This window comes from Cyrtonyx montezumae, unplaced genomic scaffold (assembly GCF_038088225.1).
Source record: "Cyrtonyx montezumae isolate F1298 unplaced genomic scaffold, pur_monq_1.0 scaffold_3, whole genome shotgun sequence".
Lineage (NCBI taxonomy): Eukaryota > Metazoa > Chordata > Aves > Galliformes > Odontophoridae > Cyrtonyx > Cyrtonyx montezumae.
In genome coordinates this window covers 73,215,736-73,243,436 of record NW_027072034.1, presented here as the reverse complement: position 1 = coordinate 73,243,436, position 27,701 = coordinate 73,215,736, and the positions used below count along the sequence as shown (strand labels likewise).

General features: G+C 38.4%; 1 protein-coding gene across 2 annotated transcripts; it reads left to right on the top strand.

The window, feature by feature from the left end:
* Positions 1–5,232: 5,232 nt before the first annotated feature.
* On the top strand, positions 5,233–25,858 carry ARL6 (ADP ribosylation factor like GTPase 6). 2 transcript variants are annotated; one of them, XM_065741880.1, is made up of 9 exons: positions 5,251–5,290; positions 6,333–6,364; positions 6,805–6,955; positions 10,956–11,017; positions 14,317–14,385; positions 16,653–16,747; positions 20,201–20,330; positions 21,509–21,564; positions 24,078–25,858. In XM_065741880.1, the coding sequence occupies exons 3-9, from the start codon at positions 6,833–6,835 to the stop codon at positions 24,101–24,103; spliced, it is 561 nt and encodes a 186-aa protein (XP_065597952.1). In that variant the 5' UTR covers positions 5,251–5,290; positions 6,333–6,364; positions 6,805–6,832; the 3' UTR covers positions 24,104–25,858. The 2 variants fall into 2 exon arrangements, with proteins under 2 accessions (XP_065597951.1, XP_065597952.1); XM_065741879.1 differs by lacking the exon at positions 6,333–6,364 and having other exon boundaries at positions 5,233–5,288.
* The last annotated feature ends 1,843 nt before the right edge of the window (positions 25,859–27,701 follow it).

The window sequence follows — 27,701 nt, the reverse complement described above, 5'->3', positions numbered from 1 at the left end:
GAACCTAAATAAACAGTAAAAAGGTGAGCTGTCTGCTGTGGCTTACACAGCAAATTTTCAATTTTCTCATGTTCAGACAGTGTTCTACTTGACATTAAGAAGCAAAAAAGGAAAAGCAAAGCAAGAATATATTTTAGCAAGCTGAATGCTTTGATTTGTATAGCTTACATCACCATCTCATTGAGCACTTTACAAGATTAGATGAAAAAGACAAAAAATGCAGCCAATGTTTCAAATCTATAGATTCTTTTAGTTAGTAAGTGCCAATTTCAGTTTTTGTCTTGGGATGGTTCTACTCTGAATTACCTACAATTTTCACATTCTCATGACGTATTTTAATAATTTCTTTGATTGAGTAATTCCAGTGACAATTACTTAACTGTGTGAGGAATTAGTTTCATTGTCAGCAGACACTGTTCTATTGAGGCATAAATGTTTGATACTGACTTCAGTGTCAGTAGGATGAAGCCCTATCTTATACAGTTTTAGGATTCAGCTCTCCTAATAAATTCTCTCCTGCTTTCTATTGCTGTCCCCGTTGATTTGTTGTTAGAGAATCAACATTCATTAGTATGTATGCTGTCTTGTCATTCATATGTATTACTAAAACTTTATGCAAGTTTTAATTTCTTTCTTGAGGGTTCCAGGTTAAGACTTGCTTGATCATCTGAGGCAAAATTACTTTAATCCGTAAGTAGCTATCAGTGGACTGAAATAAGGTTTTGAACCAAGGGTTTCCAAAGATTTGAATGTAATGGATGGCCTGCTTTAATAAGGGGAAAGAAAGTGCACTGATCATAAAAGACAATGCTGCTACCTCAGGAATGTGGCAAGAAAGAAAGATTATGGTTACCTTCAAAATGGCACAAGCAAGGTACAGAACACAGTTGCTTCACTGTTGTTGTATCTAGAATGAGTTACCTTCACTGAATTTGAAGTAAAGCAAACCTACTAATCTAATAGAATTACTACAGTATGTAATAAAAATAATTTACTTTCTTAGAAAATTTTCCAATGTCCTGGATTTAAATCCAGGATAAAACCACCTTTCCCATCAAACAAAGAATATAACCTTTATTTGTAGGATTTGTCTCTCTTATCTTCTTTAACACACAGCATTATACAATATGATCTCCCCTTCATAATAGCAGTTCTAGCTGTTTTCTTCTTTGAACAAACTCTGTTTCACACTCCTAGTGCAGTGCAGTATAAGGTCTGAGATTTGTCAATTATTTATTTGCACAGCAGCAAATAAAATAAATAATGCCCTCCTAGTGGCTCTGTTTACTGGACTCTTTCATTAATTCCGTATTTCAAGTAAACTATGCTACTCTAAAATACTCAACAAGTAAACAGAAACATTTTAAAACTCATGACCATGATTCTGTATCAGCCTCTCCCAAAGAAATAGTTAGGTTTGAATTGGCCATATATCATTTTTAATGTCATTTCTTCTGCAGCAATTTCTTCTTCTGATTTTTCTCTGTGAGGAAGAAAGCTATTTCAGATAAGAGTGGGAAAAGTTGTTTCCTGGTTAACTGGTGAAGGAATTGGACTCTATCAGTATTTCAGTATATGTTATTTGTACCTAGAGCCATGGGGTCAATGTCAAAATTCCCTCATGGTATCAGTTACATTACACACAGTGCTGCCATGAAAACCTGAAGAGTAACAAAAGAGGCTTGCTCTTGTCTGGTGCAGTACAACACCTATTGACTTCAGTAACAACAGCAGATACTCTGCACTCCTCAGGATTGCATCTTCAGTTTAACAAGGAAAAAAAGGCTAAAGAAGATCACATAAAACCATATTTACTGAAGGGCAATCATTTCTTTCTAGCAAATCAAATTTCATTAATTAAGTTGATGTCAATTGTTGCAATTTTCTCATCTGTTATTTATTTTGTTTGTTTGTTTGTTTGTTTGTTTTGCAGGAAAAAAAATTGTTTCCCTTCCAAAAATTAGCTTTTATTTTTTGTTGGGATATAATTTGGTCAGTATGTTTCCTCAGGATAGCTTCTATTTCTGTGTGTTGGTTTTAAACATATATGAATTAAAGAAGTTTTGATCTCTTCAGTGAAATTAGATTGTACACAATTAAATATGACTGCTCTTCATAGTCTGCTGTTCTAGCATAGCCATAAAATGTATCAATGTTTGTATATATATGAATATCTATTTGATGACAGACACATTATATATTTAGGCAGCCATGTCAAAACTTAAAAGGTTGATGGCTTCATAAGTATAATCATACTTGCAAACCATTTTACAGACAAACCATGGTCTCAGCCCAGACTTCATATCCTTATCAATGCTCTGGAAACCACCTTTTTCTTTAAAGACCCCAGATCACAGTTGTTTTTCAGCTGCTTTTTTTTCTTCTCACCAAGATATATTTGAATAACGATGACTACCTGTAATTGAATCTTCACCATCCATCTCACAGAAAAGCAACCTTGGCACTGTGCCTCTAAGTTATATCTTCATTGGTCTGAACCCATGTCACATTGCACACAGCAGGCAAGGTCTACTAATTCTGAGAGACTGAACATTCCATAGCTGGTACTGTAACTGCCCCACTGTTCAGAACAGCTTTTTTTCATGTAGTTTATCTCCCACCCTTGTTCCAAGATCACTTTTTCTTTCTGTCTTTTAACCAGTTTATAACAGCATTGCAGGAATAGCCATGAAATAAAAACCTTAATATACTGATTTTGCAGACCCAAGGGGAATTTACATTAGAAGTGATGTTATTATTTTCTGAAAAGTGGCGTTATCATTTTTTAATTCTATTCCTATGATAATACGATGTTCCATGTAAATTCTCATGTGCTGGCATGCCTACAAGTTAATAGTGTAATAGAATGCTCAGCTCTCAACATTAGAGTGTTTTTAAGGTGAACTGCATTACATATGCCATCTCTTTGCAGAAAGAATATGGGGTTTGGCAAAGCTACCTGCTGAGCAACATAATAAGATTTTTGTACAAAGTACAAGTTACTGATTATTATTGTATTTTATTTTTCTATGATTTCCTAAGAGGCATTATCAGGTCTTACAGATGGGGTAAGCCTGTTTATTAAGATATTTATTAGCAAATAAAAGTTACAGTACTGGTGGTTATTTTTGAGTTAATGGTGTTTGTTTTGCCTTAGGTTACTATATAATGATACACAGTGAAGCCTGTCATACATGATCATGCAAAAAAAAAAAAAAAAAAAAAAACAGCTGCTGAACACAGGGTGGTGTACTAATAAAGATGGACCAGCAATATGTTCTAATACTTGAGATGCTTCAGGGTGTTGTGTTTTTTTCTGCAGCAAAAGAATGCTTAATTATAGTGGCCTCTCCTGTGCTTGCCACTGAGCACTTACACTCTCATACACACTTTTTCAAAATGCATATACAGTTAATGATGTTAGGAAAAACTATACACCTTAAAAGCTCCAAACAACAGCACTCACCTCTTCTTAAGAAACACTATGTAGCTGAATTTTAAAAAGATTTTAATTTGCTATCAGGATTTTGCATTATTATATGTAAATAATACAAAGTAAGAGAGGGATTCTCAGAAAAGTAAAATCTCATAGAAAATAATCAGAATATAGCCTTTGAAATACAGCTCATTTCATAACACCATACATGTGTAATGAAAGACCCACAGTATCATATATTATATGATATGTATATTAACATGTATATTAACAAAAAATGAATCTCAGATGCCGAAAATACATTACATGTTGCATGTTTTACAGGGGAAGAATTTTCTTATTCAGGACTGTGAAGTTTAATGGAGAGTATGTAACAAAGAATGAATATTTCATTTTAGATCTGGCTCCAGAAATGCCTTTGCTATACTCACCTCTGTTGAATTTAGAGCTAGTTCTTAGATGCAGACTAATTTTGGTATAATACAAGTAGGAGATTAAACCCCCTTCTAACACACACTCACCCCCACAACCTGATTAGCCTTTGGAAAGTGCTTCGATTCAGAGGTTCAATGTGACATTTATTCTTGGTTTTCCTGGAGTGGCTCATGATGTCATCATTACAAGGAATCTCAACTTTCAATCAGAACCTTTCTGAGCTTGGGAAAATCACAATTGCTGTTTACCCCAGACCTTTAAAAATAATGAAAGCAACAATGAGAATTAGAAAGCCAAACAATAGACAAAATGTCAGCAGTATTTTTGATCTTTCAAGTCTGATGTGAAGCACGTAACAACTACAAAGATTTTTAAGCAGCTGATTTTTAAGGACTGTGCACATTGCTACAAAACAGCAGTTAGTACTGCTCTTGCTCCTCTCCCCAAGTTAGGATGGTAGTCTGGAAGCACAGGTGAAACCAGATTGCAGTTCATTGCAATGAGGGATGGAGCTCTGAGAAGGAAATATTGCTTCTTCAAACCAAGGAACAACACACTTTCTGGAAGCAGGACAAGAATCACGCTGTCTACTCTTTGCTCATTGCTTATGTTTAGAAGTAAAATACAAGCCCAAAGAGATGTTTTATACCTGGCACAGGGATAACAGATTGTAACAAGGGGATTTAAAGGGACCGAGGTGTTGGCTTGCACTGTACATCTGCAAAAGAGAAGGGTCAGTTCATGTGCTGGGCTCTTCCCAGCATCCATTTATTCCTGACCTTGTAGGGTCTCTGTAGGGCCTGCAGTGCAGAGTACTGAACCTGAACACTGGGTGAACACGAGCATTCTGTAAGTCCTATGAATTGTTTGAACAGAAGTGAAATAGTGGGGGAAACTCATGTGGTCCAGCATAAACTCGCGACTTTTTAACGACAGCCAGGATGGCCTCTTAGTGTCTAAAAGGGGGCTGTGAGAAGGAAGGGGACAAACTCTTTAGCATAGAATGTGATGATAGGACAAGGGAGAATGGTTTAATGCTCAAAGAGGTGAGATTTAGACTGAATATAAAGGAAAAGGTATTTTTCAGTAAGGGTGGTGAGGCACTGGAACAGGCTGCCCAGAGAGGTGGCGAGCACCCCCCCAACTACGGCACTTAAGCGCGGGCACGTGGCAAGAAAAAGTCTGCATTTTACTTTCAGTCCGCCCCCTTAAGCCCGTACACCCAGTTAGCACGAAAGCGCGGCCTAAAGCACCCTGAGGTGCGACGGGGCGGGGCTTCGCGTGGCGCTGAGGCGGCGCCGGGCGCGGGAGTTCCCCGGAAGCAGCGTTGGTTACCACGGCAACGGCGCAGGCGGCGGCGGCGGCGGCGGCGGCGGCGGCGGCGGAGGGGGTCGGACGATATTTCGCAGGCCGAGGTGTGTGTTGTGGTGGGGGTTTGGTGGTTGTGGCTGTTGTCGGGTCGGCTTTCTGCGAGGGGGTGTGGGCAGGGAGCTCAGTGCTGCTGGCTCGGGGCTGTCCTTGGGGGCGCAGCGGCTCGCATTCACTGCCTGTTGCTGGGCACGGGGGTGGGCCTAGCTGCGGCTTCTCAGTTCCAGGTGCTGGGCCGTTCCGGGCCCGGGCTGCTCTAGCTAGGAAGCTCCAGAGCTCGGCTGTGCCGTGCCGGGCTGTGCTGCTGTGGGTCGTGATGTGTAAGCGTTGCATTCTGTTCTGTACTCTTCAAGTTGTGGTTAGCTGGCAGAGCTTTGTACTTAAATGTTTCCTATTGGAAGTTTTGTGATTTTATTTTGCAGACCTCACCTCTAGGGTTTATAGATATTTCTCAAGATTACACTAGAAAGTAATGTCTTCTCAAGCAGAGGGTTGTCAAGTGAACTTGATAATAAACAGTAAGCTTTAATCTGCTTTCAATGCTTGTATGTATATTAGCATATGGAGTTGGGCATAGGGTAAGTGGAGTTAAAAGAGAACACATAATATTTTCTTTTCTTTGAGGGAACAGCTGTAACTAAATGTCAGACTTGTTTAATCTGTTGCACATGCAGCTGCTCTGGGTTACTGCCATACCAGCTTCCTTCGGTATTAATTAAATGCCTTGTTACTGAGTGTGTCATAGTTGTTTGATTTCAGCTAATAGGGGAAGTTGTTCTCAGAGGATTTGATTCAGGGTAGACGAGGGTTATCCTCTTAGCAGAGTGTGCAAGGCTGGGTGACCCGCAGGAGGTGTGATGGAAGCTCCTGGAGTGCAGCTGCCCACTGGCTTTGGTCAGTGTTGCTGCAGGAGCAGAGCTTTGGCTTCCAGGTGACACACAGGTGAATGTGGTGTTGTCTGGCTCGCTATGCTGAACCTGGTATAAGCAGGGTTTCTATTTGGGGCGCGTGGAATCTCAACTGATGTGCTAATATTGGCAAAGCCCATTACAATTAGAGTTTGAACTGAATTGACAGAGTGCTCTGCTTCCAGGCAACAAGTCACATAGCAGCACTGTGAAGAAGGTAAATGATTTACTTTGTTGTTTGAGTTGTGATGGCTGAGAGGCTGTGGATAGTTTGAAGTAAAATGTGCTTTACTCCCTTTCTGTGTGTTGAGTGGCAAGTAAGGAGGTGTCAGTGTGGTGCCATTACCGGGGTTGCTTGGAACCACGGCAGCATCTCTGCCCAGTAAACTGAGGACGGTGCCTTTACGTAGACACAACTATAAGCAGCCGATCTCGTTCGTGCCAGGGCTTCTTGGCTGTAATCAGCTTAGGCTCTCCATTTGCTTAGCGCAGTGAGGAAACCTGCTGCGACGGTGTCTGTGCAAAGTCTTATTCATGTTGTCCTTCAAAAAGTTTAAGGGCTTCTTATTATCCACATGCCCACCTGCTGTGCCAGTGCTGCTGTCTGTGTAGTCCTTTTCCAACAGCTAATCCCTCCTGGTATCTTCTGAACGGCAGGTGATCCGTCTGTGTTTGACCCAGGACTATGGGATTGTTTGACAAGCTAGCAGGGTGGCTTGGGCTGAAGAAAAAGGAGGTTCATGTTTTGTGCCTTGGTTTGGACAACAGTGGCAAAACAACCATCATCAACAAACTTAAGCCTTCAAATGTAAGTAGCCTATTTTGTTTACTGTTAATGTTTTACTGAGGAGTTGATGCCTATTTAAACTGTTGGGGTTTTTTTTGCATGCTGTTATGTTGAATGTAACTGTAAAAAAAATAGTAATAAAAGATGTGTTCTTTCATTTAGTATAATAAAACAAACATATCTTAAGAGTACCAAACTAAGTAAAACTAAGTGTAAGCAACCACATGCATATTATGAAAATGTTTGCCAAGAAACCAACATTATTAATGGTTAAAAACCCCTCTGTGAGAAAGGGTTTGTGATTACTGAGATCTGGAACACCTTTGTTAAGTTACTTAAATGTTAGAGAACTTCAGTTAGGGCTGATGTGCCGAATGTTGCAGATTAAAAAAGTCACTTAACAACTTGTATTAGCTTACATTTATCGTGCTTTATTGAAGTCTTCTTGAAAAATAATAAATATGACAGATAATGGAATAGTAAATAGTGGGAAGACGAACAGTAGCTGGAGACTTCAGCATTTCTGAGGCAGAGTAGCTTCCAAAACAGATAACATTTACGCTTGCAATTCATCCAGTGAAAATTTTTTGCTGGTCCAGTTAGTGTCTAGCACTCTGAGCAAAATTTAAAGGAGGCTTGCCTTGGTTTCAGTTATGTTTATGGAGGAGAAATAGAATAATATTGATGGGCATGTTCAGAGGAAGAGGTCTGTGTATCCTGGTTGCGTGAGTTTGGTATGTTGTGATTTTTTTATTTTATTTTATTTTATTTTGCTGTTTATCTCAGGACACAGCTTTTATTTATTAACTTCCATGGAAATTTTCTTGAAGAATACCATTGGGCCATGTTTAAAAATGTAACTTCATGAAGATTCTGCTCCTCTTCAGACTGTGAAACTGCTTACTGTATGTTGCCAATCATTTGAGGGAACTGCTACAATTTCAATCACGCAAATTGTATATAATTTTGAGACCTTCATTTTAGCAGGATTTTGTGTTGTGTTTTAAGCATTAAAGGTTTCCTAACCAGAGCTGAGGCTCACTTCAAGATTTATCACACCAATCAGTATAAGGGAAGGTTCTGAGAGAATTATTCAAGTAAACAGAACTTATTTCTTCTTTGCTTTACTGTAAGTCATGCATTGGGAATTTATTTCTGAATGTTTTCATCTCATGAGATGTTTTTAGGAGGGTGGCTTTGCATACAGCTTACAGAAGTCCTATATCACTGCTAGACAGGACAAATTCTTTAACATACAACAAATATCATTAGGTCAGACTTTATGAAATTGGTTTTAGGAAGTTCACATGACAGATGATTTTGAGCTCTGGTCTGGCAAGGTCTTCTTAAGCGCAGCTTGCTACCCTGCTGTGGGAGCAGTCTGTCAATTGTCTGGCAATTAGAACAACTGCCTGCCTGCAGTTCCTGTGGTAAATACATTTGAAATAGAAGAGGTGTTATTTCTTTAACAGATTTTTCTCTTGTAAGAACTGTGAACTAAATTGTTTCTAATGGTGAAATACCGCTGTCGTAATAAAGCTGTAGGTAGACGAATAAACTAAGCTGTTTCATTTGTATGTGAGGAGTCAACTGCTTTAATGGAGTTTTTAATAAGGGGCTTTAGGAGGTTTGTGAAGGGATTGTGTCACCTTTTCAGCTCTATAACTTAAGGATCTTTCTGTAATCTAAACGTGACCTTTCTTTCTGCTCAATATTACCGCTTTTTAAAGGAGCTATTCTGTTATGCCAACTCAGCTGATAAATTAACTTTGGTAGCTCAGCAGTGAGCCTGATTACTTGTCAGATCTATTGATAATGCTTTACATTTTCCCCATTTCCCTGTGGCAAGTGGTGATTTCTTTCCATGATCTGGTAGTTTGAGTAGAGCTACGACTGGGCAGTTGTGTTATGACTGCTGTGTTGTTGCCAGTGTCAGGCCAACCCCTCCAGCCTAGTGGTACATGTCGAGTACTGCTCATCTGACATTTTGATAGATATATAGTATACCCTCATTTATCAAAGAGACATGGGATATTGTGCAGACTTGTTTGTGTTAACCATGTGTCCCAGTGTACACAAGTATTTTGAGTTTTGACCTTGGTTGCAGTCTCTACACTATTATCATCCACTTAAGTTCATAAGTTCATAAGGTTGGAAAGGACCTATAAGATCATCTAGTCCAACCATCCTCCTATCACTATCTCTACCCAACTACTAAATTAAGTCCTTTAGCACCTCATCTAAACGCTTCTTGAACAGCGCTAGGGATGGTGCCTCAACCACCTCCCTAGGCAGGCCATTCCAGTGCCTGACCACTCTTTCAGAAAAGAAATGCTTCCTCAGGTCTAATCTAAATCTTCCCCGGCGCAACTTGTGGCCATTCCCTCTCGTCCTGTCATTACTTATCAGGGAGAAGAGGCCTACCCCCTCCTCACCACAACCCCCCTTCAGGAAGTGGTAGAGTGCAATAAGGTCTCCTCTGAGCCTCCTCTTCTCCAGACTGAACAATCCCAGCTCCCTCAGCCGCTCCTCATAAGACTTGTGCTCCAGACCCCTCACCAGTTTTGTTGCCCTTCTCTGAACACGCTCCAGGGCCTCAATGTCCTTCTTGTAGTGAGGGGCCCAAAACTGAACACAGTACTCGAGGTGCGGCCGTACCAGAGCTGAGTACAGGGGGATGATCACCTCCCTGCTCCTGCTGGCTACACTATTTCTAATACAGGCCAGGATGCTGTTGGCCTTCTTAGCCACCTGGGCACACTGCCGGCTCATGTTGAGCCGAGCATCAACCAACACCCCCAGGTCCTTTTCCTCTCTACATTCTTCAAGCCATTCTGCCCCAAGCCTATAGCATTGCATGGGGTTATTGTGGCCAAAGTGCAGGACCCGGCACTTGGTCTTATTGAACCTCATCCCATTGAGCTCAGCCCAGCTGTTGAGCCTATCCAAATCCCTCTGAAGGGCCTCCCTACCCTCAGGCAGTTTGACACATCCTCCCAGCTTTGTGTCATCTGCAAACTTACTGAGCATACACTCAATTCCCTCGTCTAGGTCATCAATAAAGATATTAAACAAGATGGGCCCCAAAACTGACCCTTGGGGGACACCACTCGTTACAGGACGCCAGCTGGACTTAACTCCATTAACCACTACCCTCTGGGCACGGCCCTCCAGCCAGTTCTCCACCCAGAGAAGAGTGAACCTGTCCACACCACGGGCTGCCAGTTTCCTTAGGAGAATACTGTGGGAGACCGTGTCAAAGGCCTTGCTGAAGTCCAGGTAGACTACATCAACAGCCTTTCCCTCATCTACCTGTCTGGTCACCCAGTCATAGAAGGAGATGAGGTTGGACAAGCACGACCTGCCCCTGGTGAACCCGTGCTGGCTGGGTCTGATCCCTTTATTGCCATGCACATGTCGTGTGATCTCCCTCAATATCATCTGTTCCATAACTTTCCCTGATACCGAGGTCAGGCTGACAGGCCTGTAGTTCCCCGGGTCTTCCTTACGGCCTTTCTTGAAGATGGGAGTCACATCGGCAAGCCTCCAATCTTGTGGGACCTCTCCAGATAACCAGGAATGCTGATAGATGGCAGAAAGTGGCTCGGCAATCACCTCTGCTAGCTCCCTCAGCACCCTTGGGTGGATCCCATCTGGCCCCATGGACTTGTGGCAGTTCAGATGGAGGAGAAGATCTCTGACCGTCTCTGCTTGAAAACATATAAACATATCTTTATTTCTTTCCACACATACACATACAGCCTAACGTAGAAAAGTGAGATCTCACTTTTAAGGCAGAAATGTGCTCCATCTGCAAGGCCTTTGTCCAGTTGCATCCACTGCTTTTTCAAGAAAATGCACAACCTTGAATATACAGTATCTGGATTTATAAAAAGCTTTTGGTTACCATTACATGTTTTGTATTGGGAAAAATAGATGTGTGATGTAATGTTGTTTCCAATAGAATTCAATATTTACATGCTTCTTAACCTGATTTTAAAATCTATGCTTTCCTTTCAAGGCTCAAACACAAGACATTGTTCCAACGATAGGATTCAGTATAGAGAAATTCAAGACATCCAGGTAATGGATCCTTTAATTTTCTCCCTTTTAACTGTAATAATTTATACACAGTGGTTGACTCGCATCACTCTTTCAATATGATATAGTTGAATATAATCAGTGGTGGCCTAATGAAATGCTGTGCAGTTTGCTATAATGCTGTACTGTCCAGAAGTCATAGTCACAGTTCAACATTGGCATTGGTAGAATATATTCTATGTTTTTTGCTTCTATAAAATAGTGTATATATGACAAAAGTTGTGAGCATTTGGTTTCTCTCAAGGGTTTGAGAATGGAACACTGTTTCAATCTCTAGGAGAGGCAGTTGCTTAGATGGTAACCTGCATTCCATTAAGTGCTCTCACTGAGGAGGCTCTGAAGAGCTTGCAGTCTAATCTCATTAAATGAGAAATGGTGGTCATGGCCTTAGCAGTGTAAAGATGGCTGGGGCAAAGATCAGGAAAGGAAGAGGTTATTGACTCAGTGAAGGCAAGCTATTAGAAAAGCTAGAATATATGGAAGTGATGTGGTGAGGCAAAGATATTTCAAGGAAGTAACGTTAGATATTATTTTATTATTCTGTAACCTTCACGGTATTTTTTTTTAATGGGTGCAGACAGTCTTCATTAACTGATATGTGGTATTGATGGGCTTTCTGTTTCTACAGGAGGCTCACAGCTGGGTTATTTCTCAGTAAAGCACATAAGACAGGCTTTGGGTTTGGCTGTGCGTGAGTTTAAATCCCTCTATATTGTTTTCCTTTAGTCTGGTCCTGTAATAGGAGAAATGATCTGTGATTATGCAATGTAGATCTTTATATATATATGTATATATACACACACTCTCTTGAATTTAGTGTTGTAATCGAGACATATTTTAGGAGTTGCTAAGAACTAAGGAAGTTAGTCTAGAACTTAATCATGTCAGAATACAGACTGGAAAGGATATTTTGGGATCTTATTTTTCTGGACCTCCTCATTTTGGTATTGCCATCACTTTGGGAACATATGGGACTTCCCAAACCATGGAAGCTTAATTTTGCTTTCAGTATTGCTTTTGTAGGCATTTCAGAAGTTTAATTATAGTGTTCTGTAAGTTGATTTTGAGTTTAGTATTCGGGTAAACTTTCCAGTTGGAAAAGCCTATCTTTTGTAGCTTGATCACCTGCAGTAACCTGGTATTAACCAGAATGTGATGTTTTTCTGAAGGTGGAGTGTTTCGGGTTTTTGTTGTTTTTATAAGGCTATTTTTGTCTACAGAATTCTTCTGATGCTATTGATCTCTGTGTACAGACAGAAGTTAAGATAGGTTGTGTAATTTAAGTCTTGACTTTTCTGAATTGGTTGGGTGAGTCCCTTGAGAGACAATCCTGAGGGACAAAGGGATCTGAGAAGGTTGGACGTTCCCCAAGAAGCAAATCTCAATGCTGCAGCAGCAGGCCATCCCTGTGTGCCATAAGATGAACTGGCAGGGGAGAAGACTGGTGTTGCTGTAAAGGGAGCCTTTGCCTTACCACCTTTGGAAGAAGGAGCAGACAACTTGAGATGAGAACTGGGATGTTGCTAGGATATGCAAAGAGAAAATTAAAAAAGCAGAAGTCCAGCTAGATCTTCTGTCCACTGTTGTGAAAGATAACAAAGTTTTTAAAAAATACATTAACAACAAAAAGAGGGAAAGGAGAATCTCCATCCTTATTCGATGTGGAGGAGAATGTTACCACCAAGATGAGGAAAAGGCTGAGAGTTCCTTCTTTGCTTTTGTATTTAACAGCCATTACAGTTATCTTCAAGGTACTCAGCCACCTGAGCTGGAATACAGGGATTGGGAGCAGAATAAACCTGTATCTTGAGGAAACACTCAGCAATCTGCTATTCCACCTAGACTGTCATGAGTACAGGAATCCACGTGAGAGTACTGAGGGAGCTGATGGAAGTGCTCACCAAGCCGTGTTCTGTTATTTGTCAGCAGCCCTGGTCAACTGGAGAGATCCCAGATGGCTGGAGACTTGCAAATGAGATCCCATCTGCAAAAAGTATTGGAAGTAGAATTTGGGGAACTACTGTCAGTCTGACCTGGGAAGGTCATGAAGCAGATCATTGTGTGTGATTATGCAGCATCTGAGGGACAACCAGGGGATCTGGCCTAGTCAGCATGGACTCAGTAGGTCCTGTCTGACCAACTTTATCTTCTGTAACCAACTTGGGAGGAAGGGATCTGGATCAGCTGGATTAATGCACTGAGACTGATTGTATGAGGTTCAATAAGACCAAGTGCCAGGTCCTGCACTTAGGCCACAGCAACCCCATGCACAGCTACAGGCTTGATGCAGAGTGGCTGGAAAGCTGTATGGCAGAAGAAGTGTAAGTTGACAGCTGGCTGAACATGAGCCAGCAATATAGCCAAGAATGCCAATGGCATCCTGGCTACTACAGAAATAGTATACTATACTCCTGGAGGAGTAGGGAAATGATTGTCTCTCTGTACTTAGTTCTGCTGAGCCACATCTCAAGTACTGTGTTCAGTTTTGGATACTTTACTACAGGAGAGATACTGAGGCCCTGGAGCATGTTCAGAGAAAGGCAACAAAGCTGATAAAGGGTCTAGACTACAAGTCTTACAAGGAGCAGCTGAGGGAACTGGGATTGTTCTGGAGAAGGGGAGGCTCTGGAGAGACCTTATCATTCTCTACAACTGCCTAAATGGAGGTTGTGGTGAGGTAGGGGTTGGCCTCTTCTCCCAGGTAGCAGCAATAGGACATAGGGTTGTGGCCTTAAGTTGTGCCAAGGGTGGTTCAGGTTGGATGGGTATTTGGAAAAGAATTATTTTCAGAATGAGTGGTGAGGTACTGGGACAGGCTGCCCAGGGAGGTGGTGGAGTGTGTTGAAGAACTGTGTACATGTAGCACTGAGAGACATAGTGGTGATGGACTGATGGTTGGACTGGATCATATTCATGGTTTCTTCCAACTTTAATGATACTCACAGTCTACGGATTTTATTTACTTAATGTTATAAGCAACATTCAGTAATAATGTGGTAAAAGGAAAGGCTGAATGGTAGCTTATTATGTATTCAGTGCAATTTTTCATAATTGATTTAGTTCTTTATGCAGGGAATAAACAAACGTTTTCTGTTGTGAAATATGGTAAGACCACATAGCTAAGTAGGGTAGATCGAGGACAGGTACGGTACCCAGGTTCGTTTTCAAATTTTTTGTGGATGGTTGGGATTTTAGTTGTTTTTTTTTTTTTTTTTGTCAGTGTAGCAGAGAAAATAGTTTGACTTTGTTCCTTGTGTCTGATTTTCTTCTTTCCATTTCAGTTTGTCTTTTACAGTATTTGATATGTCAGGCCAAGGCAGATACAGAAACCTCTGGGAACATTACTACAAGTAAGCCTATTATTTGTTTTAAAACCTTACTGTTCACATTAGCTGGCATGTAAATTATTTAGACAGAAGTCTAATTACATCTAGTGTTCAGAAATGATTCAGAAAAGACCTATCCCTTGTGTTTGACGGGAGGTTGTTGTCGACAAAAGCAATTCCTAAAAAAAAAAATATATTTTGTATGCTGTTAATAAATACACTCATGGGAACATCTTGTTACCTCAGAGGTTGGAGGAACGTGCTATAGCTGAGGTTGCTCTTCTGTAAAATTTCAATTTTGTAAGAAATCACCAAGGTCAATTAGTTGGTTTTTTTTTTTGCTTTTCTGTTCCTCTGTAGGTAAGAGACTTTAAGACTCAAACGTTGACTGATGGCTGAGGGGTTTTTTGGTGGTGATGACTGTGTTGTTTTTATTTTTTTGAGGAGCCTCAGAGAATGAGGTAGCACATGTAAACCAAGTATTCTTTCTTACTTCACCAAGTATTCTTAAATGATATTTAAGTAGAATGCTCACCAATACTTTATAACATTGTGTTATTCATGGACTATTAAACATTGAATGGTTTGGTTTGGAAAAGAACCTTAATCTTTTTGTTCGAACCCTCCTGCCATGGAGACCTACTGCTAGATCAGACTTCCCAAGAAAGCCTCATCCTTGAGCACCTCCAGGGATAGGGCATCCACAGCATCTCTGGGCAGCCTATTGCAGTCATTGACCACTCTCATAGAGAAGAATACCTTCATAGTATCTCATCTATATCTAGTTTAACTAGTGTTCTAGTTTAGAATGCCATCCCTCATCCTATCATTGCATACCTTTGAAAAGATTTTCTCATGATTTCTGTAGGCCTCCTTTAGCCACTGGCTGGCCACTGTAAGACCTCTCTTCAGAGCCATCTTTTCTTAGGTGGACGGTTCAAGATTCTCTTCATAGGAGAGGTGCTCTGGCCCTCTGACCGTCTCTGTGGGCTCATCTAGACCTGCTCTAATAGGTCCAGGTCTCATATGAGAGGCATCAGGGCTTGATGCAGTGCTCAGAGAATTGCCTCACTGGTAGAAGGCACTGTTGTCCTTTTTTTGGTTGTCGTTCCATTGTTCTGTAATATCTGCTGCTGACCTATATGAGATGAACATTATTAAATCACACATTGTCTTGTATTTTCTATTCCGGAGATTATAATAACATTTAAAAATTAATATTGAATGTTTAATTTCATGAAACGTAAAGTATTATTTGAGGATTAATGCTTCATCTCTTTCTTTTTTTTTAATGGAAAAAAGTAAGCCATTAAAAAACTTGTGGGCCATTATATTCATCCATTATATTCAGGTGCTTTATTAATTGTTGAAGTTCTTTTGTATCTCAGAAAATAATGAACATTTTCATGCAGTCATAGGCTAGACAAGTTATTTCTTTTTCAGTAAGCCTGAGACTGAGGTTTTTTGTTGCTGTGTGTTGATTTAAAAAAACAAAGATAGATGGGACAGGTGATTGAATACCTGTAATGGTCTCAGAAAAATGTTAAACAAGGGAGAAATAAGTATTGCACTAAAATAGAAATTAAAAGTACTTTTTGTGGGTCTGCTATAGCTACTTGCCTGAGTTGTTCAAACTTGAGTTTGCTTTCAAATAAGTCTCAGTAAATGAAATACAAAGTCACACAATATCAGTAAAATGTTGAAATCATGAATTGAATAGCATGCATTTATGTATGTTTTGTCTATAATGACATTGCCAGCAAGTTGTCATAATGATTTGAGGTTGCTGAAAACATTCACTTTTTAAAGGTAAAAAAGATCTTAATGCAGACTGTTGCAGAAGTTAAATCTGAATGTGCCTACTGTTACACAGCTGTGAACACACATTTTGTCTTTGGAGAATATTCAAATTTTTATTGTTTATTCTTTAAATAGACTTAATTTAGTGTAGGAAACAAAGGGTTTTTATGAAAAATCCTTCTTGAGCATAGCAGTAGTTTACATTTTTAGAGTTCAGTTTTCAACCTCAGTGGTGAAATCAGGATTTCCAAAGGGTCTGAACCCTGCACAAGTCATGCAGCTAACAATCTTATATCTCAAATGAATTTATGCAGGTTACCAAAAAGTTCAATTTCAGAAGTAGGACTGGATTCAGATGTTAATGGTAAATAACAACAGAAAAATAAGAGGAAAAAATGGGGTTTGTTTGCCTTTTCTGGTGTTTCTTCTGAAGCCTTAATAATAGTCTGAGAACCTGTAATTTGCCTCTTTGCTCTTTTTATGTTATGCAGAGAAGGCCAAGCCATTATTTTTGTCATTGATAGCAGTGACAAATTAAGAATGGTTGTGGCCAAAGAAGAACTTGACACTCTTCTGAATCATCCAGGTGAGGAGACTTTTTTTCCCCTTCTGTCTCCATATTTGTTGTATTGTTGTAGGAACAGCCCTTCTTATCTGACACATTCTGGGTATCTTACAAACATTTTAGATGTACATGAATACTAGAATGAGAACAGTAGTCTTGGGTAAGTTTTTTGGGTTTTTCTTTTTTGTATATTTATTGTGTTTTACAAACTGGTCGTACCTCAGTCGGATACATTGAGTTGGACTCATCTTTTGTTAATCAGTGTATAACAAAAATGATACTAGTTTGTAACAGAGCAGATCTTGACTTCTTGGAAGCTAGAGTGCTGCCTGAATGCAATAACCAACATACGCACCAAAAAAATTCTGATTTTTTTTTTTCTGTGAAGATGGTCAATTCCTTTAATATAACTTTCCTTTTTTAAAGCTCATCTTTTTTTTTTAATAATTTTTTTCTGATAATCCCCATTTCTGGCTATCACAAATACAATTTTACCAGTCAGTTTCAATTGCTTATAAAAGAATAACTTGGATGGAAGGAGATATGAGAGGATTTGTGATAAGGCACTTGGTTTTATGGAGTTGTTTGTTTATGTGAGTCTGCATTCTTCTAAGTTTTGAGATCAGTCAGTTCTTCTATTATTCCCTTTTCAATATATGGGCAAAATTATTGGAAACAGATTTATTTATTTCTAAGCAATATGCAATTTTGACTGACTTTCAGGATAGGAAGTAGTTGCTCTGAGTAGATAGAGTGTAAAACTACATACAGGAAATTTAGAAGTGAAATTGTACTGCATTTTCGTGTTTATTTACCTAGTAGAGCCTTAACTTGGGAAGTTACCTTGCTGGCAGTGAGAAAGGAGAAGCTGGCTTCTGTATTTCTAACCAAGGATAGTGATATGTGGTAGGACCAATTCTGTTGTTACGGTTTCATTTTCCATGCAGACTGCATCTCATACATGAATTCATCAGCAAAGATGTGTGAGATGATGACTGAGCTCTCTTTGCTTCACATCCAGCAGTGTGGGTTACTTCAAATGTATGCATGGAAATGTCAGCCTCGCAAAGTTCAAGGGGAGGGTAAAGGTGAACCAAGGGCTGAAGGTGGATTACCTGTGGATTAAGGAATTTTGTAACAAAGCAGGTATTAACCACATTTGTTAAAAGGTGATTCTGTAGATAAAATGGAAACCATGGAAAACTAAGGATAAAAGACAAAGACTGCTATAGTACGTTGTAGAAATATTAAGGCTGAGGATATACAAGCCTAGGTTGGGTGTTTTGTTAGCAAGTTTTGATCACTGATCTCATATGTCAGAACTGTTCAGTTTTTGATACACTTGATGTCTTCTAGTTTTGAAAGATTGTGGCTGTGGCTTCCTAGAATATTTCCTGGAACCAGGGGAAGTCAATTCTATATTTTTCCCTTGGAACAGCTTGTGTCAAGTGCAGTGGCAGTGTTCTTGTTTTATTGTTTTGAATTATAACAGGTCTTAAGAGAAGCAGAGCACGTAATCTTTGATAAAAGTGGGTTTTAACTGAATCAACGTACAACTGCTTCATTACAATAATAGTAGAATTTATGTTAGAAAGGACCTTTAAGATCACAGATGATCTCATCCCACCCCAGTGCCTCTAGACCAGGTTGCTTAAAGCCCCATCCATCCTGGCCTTGAATGCTTCCTGGGAAGGAGCACCACAGCCTCATTGGGCAACCTGCTCCAGTGTTTCTCTACCCACACAGTAAAGAATTTCTTCCTGGTATCTAGTATAAATCTACACCCTTCCAGTTTAAAGCCATTTGTTCTACTCTTCCTCTGCATACCTTACTTTTTGCTCTTTGCTTCTGCCTCTGCAAACCTTGGCTCAAATGTACGTGTTTATTTAAGATTTAAGTGGAAGCTGGTTAACAACTATATGTGGATTGAAGTCCCTGAATATTTTAGCAATCCTTTAGTATAACAGGAAGTTCCACCTCTTTTTGCCATCTTTTTTCTGAAGTGGTCAGGTGAAAGAGAGCATGTTACATGAAGCATTAATGGTGTTAGAAGTTGTACTAGCTGGGACTGTTTCATGGATCAGAACCGTCTTTTTTTTTTCAGTTGTAGAGTGTATTGTCCACTAACACATGACATCTTGTTTAATGGTCACTGTTATTATATTATTTTGTTTATCAAACTTGAGCATTTTGTAGAATCATAGTCTTTAGATTACCTCTTTAGATGGTGACTCTTAGGTCACTTGCCCTCCAGCACATGCTTCTAAAGTAAAACAAAATTTCTATATGTTTGATATTCTTTATATTATGTGCCCATCACACATCTGTGGTGTTTCTTAATGTGCTAGCTAGTAAGTATTTTTAACAAGAAAATGTTAGCTTTTCAGTAATAAACATCAAAAGTTGGAGGGGAAGTAGGAGGGGTGAATATAGCATAGTTGGAAATAATGTAATAAGGTAGGAAAAATATAAATATCTGTGGCTATTAGCACACACATATTTAGCAAACATCTAAGGGATGGGGTAGTTGTCTGCCACCTTCCTTAGCAGAGTCAGCTGACTTGTATTTAAGTCTCCAAAAAAATCCTTAGCTTATTTCCTGTGTGAAACATCCTTTTCTTATTCTAAGTAATATTGACATTCATCTTTTTTTTTTTAAGATCTTTTCCTATTAAGAATTGATTGACTCTAGATTTTTCTTTTATAATCTCTTCTTTTAATAATGTGAAAAATTTTTAGCTTGTAATTTTTGCTAGTATTTTTTTTTTCCTTTTTGTTCTCTTCAAACTGACAGATGTATACCTTGTTTCCTTGCAATGGCTTCTTTGCCTTTTGTGGTAATCAGAGAGGCTTATGTTTTTGCCAGCATGGGGATGCTAGAGATTGGCATTGTGTCAAGGTCATTGGTTTGCTCTGTGGTTCCTGTTGCTGACTGAGACAAGCTTCTGGAAGTGAAGTCTTTGTTCAAGTGAAAGTAGGACAAGAGATGTCCAGATGCACGCATCTTTTTCCTGTTTCATGGTGTTTTAAGAAAGCTGGGGATGCTCTCCAAGATGTTAAAGGATAATTCAGACTATTCATGTGCATCTGCTTTTGTGAGGATATGAATGACTGCAAGTCATTTTTAACATGTGTTTTACATTTTGAATCTTCATTGGGAAGAAGAGATGCGTAGCATTTGCAGGGAGCTATTTGAAGTCCTGCTGCTCTTCTTTACCAGCAATTTATACGTACAGCTTTATATAAGGTAGAGGGGAGGGGTGGGTGGAAGATCTCAAAGCTTCCCTGGAAGTTTGTGGGCATTCTTGAAGCATGCGTAAGAGGCCTCGTGACCCAGCAGCAGGCATCTTGGTAGGATGCAGTCTTCAAAGTGTTGCAGTTACAGGTGAGCAAAATACCTTCTTTTATAGTTTGCAGTTTATTACTTGCAAAGATAGCATTGCACATTATCACGGTAGTTCTCCTCATTCCTAGATATTAAGCACCGTCGGCTGCCTATTCTTTTCTTTGCTAACAAGATGGACCTCAGGGATGCAATATCATCTGTGAAAGTATCTCAGTTATTATCATTAGAAAACATCAAAGACAAGCCTTGGCATATCTGGTAAATTTTCTTTTTATTTCTTCCTTTTTATTGGTGTAAACATTTGTGATCCATATTCTAGCGCTCTCATGCCACTCACTATGTAATACAAACTAATTAAGCCAGATAAAATGCTGTGCTGCTGTATGTGGAAGGAGTAGAAGCATTATAATACTAGCTGTGAAATTTATTTTAAATGCACAGTGCTTCCATATAGACCATGACTTGAAAATTTTCACAAGAGATCTGTTACTCAAATAATGAAATGGAAAACTACACTGAGATCAAAGTTTTCCTATCAGAAGAGTAGCTGCAACTATTTTTGCTGGGAAGTGAAACTATATCTTTCCTTTTCTTCAGAATGTAAAGCTTTCCTATAAATAAAACAATTTCCTCTGTATTCAGAGGGGAAAAGAAAAAAAAACAACTCTTTCGTAAGTGCTTTACGGATGTTAGATTTTTGGTTTACTGAAGTTCTTTGATATTACGTATTAAAAGTGAAATAAATGCTGCTGAGAAATAAAATCTTCATTTATGCCCTTTACTATTAAATTTGATTTACCTGGGTATTATTTTGGGGTCTCAGCTTTACATTGATGAATTCTTAAGCTCCTTGAAAAATAATTTTATAGATAACCACAGTAACAGTGCTAGTTTGCTACTGTGCTAAATTTCATAAGCTGCAGAATGAGGAGCCTTACACAGTTGCACTCTTTCAGACCCTCCCTATTCTCACGGCAGTTCTAGGGTGTCTGTATGCATTATGTACTAGCTTCTGCCTGTATTCTGACAGTTTCACAATGAATAGAAACTGCATGGGAAAAGGAACAGAGCTACTTCATCAGTGTTATTGTAGACAGTAAATACGTCGTCTGTAGCACTGTTTGCAGAGGGTGTCGCTTATTTGCAGCAGATACAGTGTGGCTCTCACTTGTGCAGGTGCTCTTCTAGAGCCCCTCATGTTCTAGGAATGATTCCTCTGCCTGAAACTAGAGCAGTTTCTCAAAATAAAGTAGTTCATGTCTTAAAATGGTGTTCCCATTATTAGGAATGCACTCTAGAATGTATCATTTGAGAAGCAGTCTTCTCCAGGTAAAGTAAACTGTAGTTTATACTACTTCACAATACTGAAAACTGTAGTTTTAGTGATAAAGCTGATACTACTGCAGTATTTTCATTATTTCATTTGTTTCTTTCAGTGCCAGTGATGCTCTTAAGGGAGAGGGTTTACAGGAAGGTGTGGACTGGCTCCAAGGTAAACTATTGAATACATAATCACTGCTCTGTCTTCATTCTGTTCAACTCTGATTTTTTTTAAGTTTTTTCTTTATTTCCTTTGTTTTATTTCTGTCCACTTCTGCTGTCAGATCAAATCACACAGTGAGTATTGATGCTGTATCTCATACTCACCTTTCATTTATCCCCTTAATATACATGTAAAGATCATATCAGATCCTATGCCAAAAATATACTATGAAATGTTATGCATCCTCTTGCAAACAGAGCAGAACTATTTATTGCAGAAATAATGGTACATGGTGTTCTTCAACTCCAATTTGTGTAGCAGAAATTGAGTTCATACTTGAATTTATTCTTATTTTGCTGTACCAGTTTTCCATATCTCATTGTTATGTATTTGGAAATAGTGAATAAGCAGGTTAGAAAAGTAAATACATTGCTTTTGATCATTCAACTTCAATTTTTTAACCAGCTTACATTACAAGGATTCTAGTGTATGCAGACACTCATAACTACATAAAAAAGAGATCTGGCTTAGACAATGATTACATACACGCTCAATTGAGAACTTGGTGTGGTTGATGTATAATCTTTTGATGTATAATCTTTTGTTGCATTTTGGTAAGGATCTGGTCTCTTTCGTCCTCGTGTGCAGCTAAATGTATAGAATAGTGAAGTGTGGTATTGTTCTTATTTTAGTTTCCCCCCATACATTGGTTACGTTGTAAATGTATTAAGTAGTGTAGTATAGTCTGAGAAGAAAATGTGTGTGAGGTGTTTTGTCTGGCTAAGTGTTCTGTGCTGTGGTAGCCACTAGATGTCAGCGATGTACCAGATTCAGTGCCATTAATTTCCTTAAAAGATGCATCTAAATAATATCTATTTTTGTACCTGATTAACGTTGTCTCCACTTGTTCATGGATACTGTTGGAAATGTTTTCATTTTACTATATTTTTAAGGAATGAAAACATTTGATAATCTTTGCAGAGGAAGGGATAGTATCTGGAAAGTCTCTCCAAAGGGACTCGCTGCCTAGCAGAGGAAAAGTTAAGAATTTTGTAGTGGAGAAGCAGCATCTTACAATGGAACTTCCTTCACTGTTGATTTGTATCACAGAGGTTAGATTCCAAATCACATATTTGCTAATTGTAGGCAGTGTTCTCAATTTGTAGTCTCTTCCTGTTGTCTCCAGAATCTCTGTTACTGCTTGAGGGAAATTCTACATTTCAGTCCAAATTTAGAGCTGATGATTTTGTACATAGCATCAAGCTACTTAAATATTTTGCCATACATATTTAGACAAGCATTTGAGGTCCTTCTGAGTTGTATACGTAGATTTCTAAGCTCTGCACGCAGATGATTGTACTGTTGCTTATTTATAAAGCTCTTCGTAGCTATTCATTTCTTGTGGATAGCTAAACTTACTAATTTCCTGAGCTAAAGTTTTCATGCACAGATTTTACCTGAAAGAGTAACCACTAGCTCCCATCTCAGTCCTCCATAAAAGCGTAAGTGGGATTGCGTTTGAACTGGATTGATCCTAAGCGTGTGCGGTTTGGCAGTTGTACCTTCATTTGATGAAGAATTAATTTCAATTCCAAAAATCAGTTTCTAGTACAATTCTCCTGCCCATTCATAGAGCACTGCAGGGGGAAAACCGGAACGACTCAAAGTTATGTTGGTCCTTAAATCCTGTTTCTTTGGGGTGTCATAAACTTAAGTGGAGGAACAGACCTTGTACAGTTCTTTTTGTTAACATCAATGCTTTCCTCAGTTAGTTTTTCTAAACTCGTTTATAAGTCTTTTGCAGCTCTTCATAGGTTTGCTGATTTGGGAAGGGACAGATCTTGCCTGTTTTATCTCAGTAAATGCTGATGTTGCTTATTTTCATGTTTCATAATGGGGATTTTTATTGCAACACCATATCATCAGTAAGGTAGTAAAACTAGCCTGTCTCATGCTGGTCTAAACATAGCTCTCATTCCCTACTACTGCTTGTAATTAAACTGTGTTGACATTGACATTTTATAATGGGAATCCAATATATTTATGCTAACTAAGAAAACGTTTGAAGTAAATTTGGAAGTGGCAATCAGGCTCTCTGTATGGAGAAGCATGGTTACTGAGAGCAAGGATGTTTCCATGTGAATTATGCAAAAACAAACTTTGTTGTTCGGGGCTGTGGGGGATTTAGTTCTAGTTTAGTTACGTGGAAACAGAAATGTGTGCAGGGAATTGAAATGTGTGTTTCATAATTTTCAGACTTTGTTCTCATCCGAGTTCCTTTATGAGCTTGTAAATGATAAAATTTGGATTGTGAAAGATTATTCCTGTTTAATTAACTATATTTGGGGAAAGCTGCTTTGCTATGGAGGAATGTCAGTAGTGGTTCCCCCCCCATTTTAACAGCACAAAAAATATCTATTGATGCTCTGTAACTTGGGCGTACTGGGTTTATGTATTCAAAAAGTGAAATAGCACATTCAGCTTACTTGTAGTTAATACTGAATGTTTCTTTTTCTTAACAGATCAGATGCAAGCAATGAAGACATGAGAGATAAATAAAAGATGTATGGCATTCTCACGAACTTTGTTAGCTGACAAGTTCTTGGAAAGGAAGGAAGGCTTAAAGAAAATGGAACACTTCAGCTAAATATTCTGATGATTTCTTTCTTTTTAGTATCTCTTCCAGAAAAAGTAGATACAGATAATGTAGTATCTCAGGTATGTGCATCCATGAGTTGAATCATGTTACTGGGGAGCATATTTAAAACCAAAAATTTGTAAGTAATAAGCATCTGCATTCATTTGAATCTAAGGTGATAATTAGCCATGGGCAGTACCCCATTTTGGGGGAGACAACAACTTTTAAACAAATGGGAATATTTATATTTCTGTCGAAGAATAGTCAGTACTTTCTGAAATGAAACTGTATGAAATATCTGGAGTAGAGTACCTACAAACAGTAGGTATTTCTGGATTTTTTTAACTGTAAGTTTTGACACAGTTTAAGTAACCATCTGCAATAGTCTACTAGAGGAATATTTTGAGGTTTATATGGGTTCAAATGTTAAATGCAGCTGTTACAAATGACTGCAGATGTTTTAAGGATTTTTCTCATAATCAAATGTTACAAACATTTTTTTGTGCTATGTCATGGTTATATTTGCATTCCTATCAATAAAACTTCATATATACAACAAATCACGTTTTTGTTTTTTAAACAAGTAGGCTCATTGATCGCCTCTACACGATAGAGATGTTTGATTTTCAGTTAATCTCATGAAACTGCATCCATTTTGTAATGGAAAAAGGATTTTATAATGTAATAAAAGTTAACTCTTCTCTTTTTTTAATTGCATATAGTTCATAGTTTATCTTTCTAATAAGCTAGACTGCAGATTCAGGTGTTTATGGAGCATATGATTGAATTTTTTTTTTGGAAATACAGTTAAGGGGTACTAGTCTACTAGATCACTGAAACGCAATTTGTCTTGTGCATAAAAACTGTTTTACTTTCAAGAATGACTTTAATAAACTTTCTGACTTCAAAGATACACTCTAGTTAACAAATTAAGCCATTGCTAAGCACTTTATTTTTGTCATGCTACCTCTTCCCCTTTTAATGCCTCTTTCCATGTTTGATTAACAGGAAGATTTCCACTGGGAGTGATGAAGGTGATTCTTTGCTGTATTTTGCTCCCACTAGCTGATTCCTGTGGGAGATACAATATGTAGATTTTGCAAATTTTTTCCCCCATGTTAACGATTAAAGCACACCAAATGTTCAGTAAGCAATGTCTTTTATGGCTCAGTTAATAGAGGAATATTTGGAGCACAAGAGACTACATGAAATAGTAAAAGTTTTGTGTATTTTCAGCTTTATTAAACAGTTCTAAGTCACCTGCTTTGCTCAAGGGAACACTTTCTGTAAAAATCTTTCTTACAGGATGCTGTTTTTCTGACAGTTGTTTGTCATGAAAATATTTGTTCTTGAAGCCCATTTCTGTGCCACCTTTGGCCTTCTGTCAGCTCTACATCTAAAAATGTACACAATTAAATCCAAAAGAGGAAAAGCCATATAAAACTCTGAGAGATTTTATGAACTCTGAATTTTGTGGCGAATTACTTTTTATTTACTTTGCATTGGATATTATTATGGTAACAATACTTGATGGAAACATTTTTTCATAGTAAAAATATTTTGTAATGACTCTGGTTCACTTAGATGACTTATTTAAATGAGATATTTAATTCTATGTTGGCATTATTTTTTTCCCTACTAAAGCAAGATTTAAATTCTTAAATAAAACCTATCTGCACTTCTGCTTTTTTTGAATAAAAGTTTTTCTGTACATGGACTTTAATGGCTTGCTGATGACTTCTTGTTTATTTATGTTGGACCACACTAAGTACTGTGTTTTTCTTACTGATCGCCTTTATTTTCATGGGAAGCTGTTTGAACTTAATGCTTTGTTCTTTCACCTACAAATCTGAGGGAAGTTCCCCATTACCTTCTACTTTTTGCTTTCCGATGCAGTTAGTAAGCTCTTTGAAAACAGCAGTTATGTTGGTTGTAGTTATTACTGTTCCATTTTTTTTCTTCCTTTTGCACCTCAGTAGATCTTTGTGTTGGATGGAGATTTCTTTGAAGAAGTGAGAATGAGGATATTCGAGAGTTCCTTTTTCCTTTACTGATTCAGCCATCATGTGTCTCCAAGAGCATTTCTGGTCATTGCAGAAATAAAGCTGCTTTTTTTCCTGACATTACCGTACATGACAGGTTAAGTGCAAAGTTGAAAGGTAATAGAGTGACAGAAAGACTCTGAGACAGTTTGATCTTCTCAACCCACAGAGCATGATGTGCTGTTGCTTCTTTGCTCTGTTACATATTTATGAATTTTCTTAAAAGTATGCCTAATCACATATAAGATTATAGCATTTTTAATTGAAACACGAAGCAGTCACTTTTGCATGCAAAGTGCTGCCTTTTACATCTCTTTACAAGCAAGGGATAAACAGATAAATGTGTGGATCTGGATTCTTTCTAGCTTTGCCTCTGGTACTTGGGACACAAGTCCCTGGGAATGCTGTGTGTTTAAACGTGTAGGTACTTGCAGGTATGCTGAGATTCAGCATGGCCTGAAGACTCCTGAGTGATTTTTCTGCTAAACAAGTGGATTTCTAAGGCTAGGTTGTAAATGTAATGGATCCTTCTTTTATCCTTGCAAACTGTAATAATATGCACCTTGGTTTTTATGTACTAATGAGAAAGATAGTTTGCTATGAAAAATTGGACATAGCAGATCAGTGGCATCACTTTGTTGTCGGCAGGAAGGCATTCTGGTGTGATAATACAAGGAATGGTAATATTGTATTTCATTGCTTCTTTAAAGCATCTGTCCAAATATCATCTGCTTCTCTCACAAAGGAGGTCGTGGCTTGGAAGCTGTAACTATGAAATAACATTTTGTTAACAGTAAGTGTAATGCTGCTTCAAAATACTTGTCTTACAAAAAACACTCCTTAGTTGAAGTTGGGTCTGAAAAATAGAACTTCCAAGTGATTAGAAGTTACTCTCTTTACCTTTTGTCATCTATTTTAAATATTTCTTTCTTGCCTTATTTCTGTTGCACAGAGATCCTTACAAATCCTGCTTCTAAACTTTCTGTCCTTTAACTTTGTGGAAGTCAGAGGATCTGCCTTTTTTCTTCTTAAATGATTCAAGTACTATGCTAGTGACACTTTGGAGTTCTTTTCCTGTTTTTCTTTTGAGGAACAAAATGGATAATGAGAGAAGATCACAGGAGACTGTAATGGAAATGCAAGAGAGGGAACTACTGAGAAAAGACTTCAACTGTCCTCTTTTAGAAAGGTCAGGAAAAGTTTGCTCTGGAAGGTTACTTTGGTATGTCCTGATCTCTTATTATCACTGTACAGCCCATACTTGACTGCCTAAGTTGTTAAATGTGCAGTTCTATGCCAAAGCAATGTTATGGGTACTGTCAGATCAGAATTTGGGTTTTACAGTGCAGTCTTTTAAAAAGTAAAAGTGCCAAGTGCTTTTAAATAATATTTGAGTTCTGAGGCTCTGTAGCTCTTGTCACAGTAAGTTACATTGTGAAAGTGACTGTGTTGATGTGAACTAATGT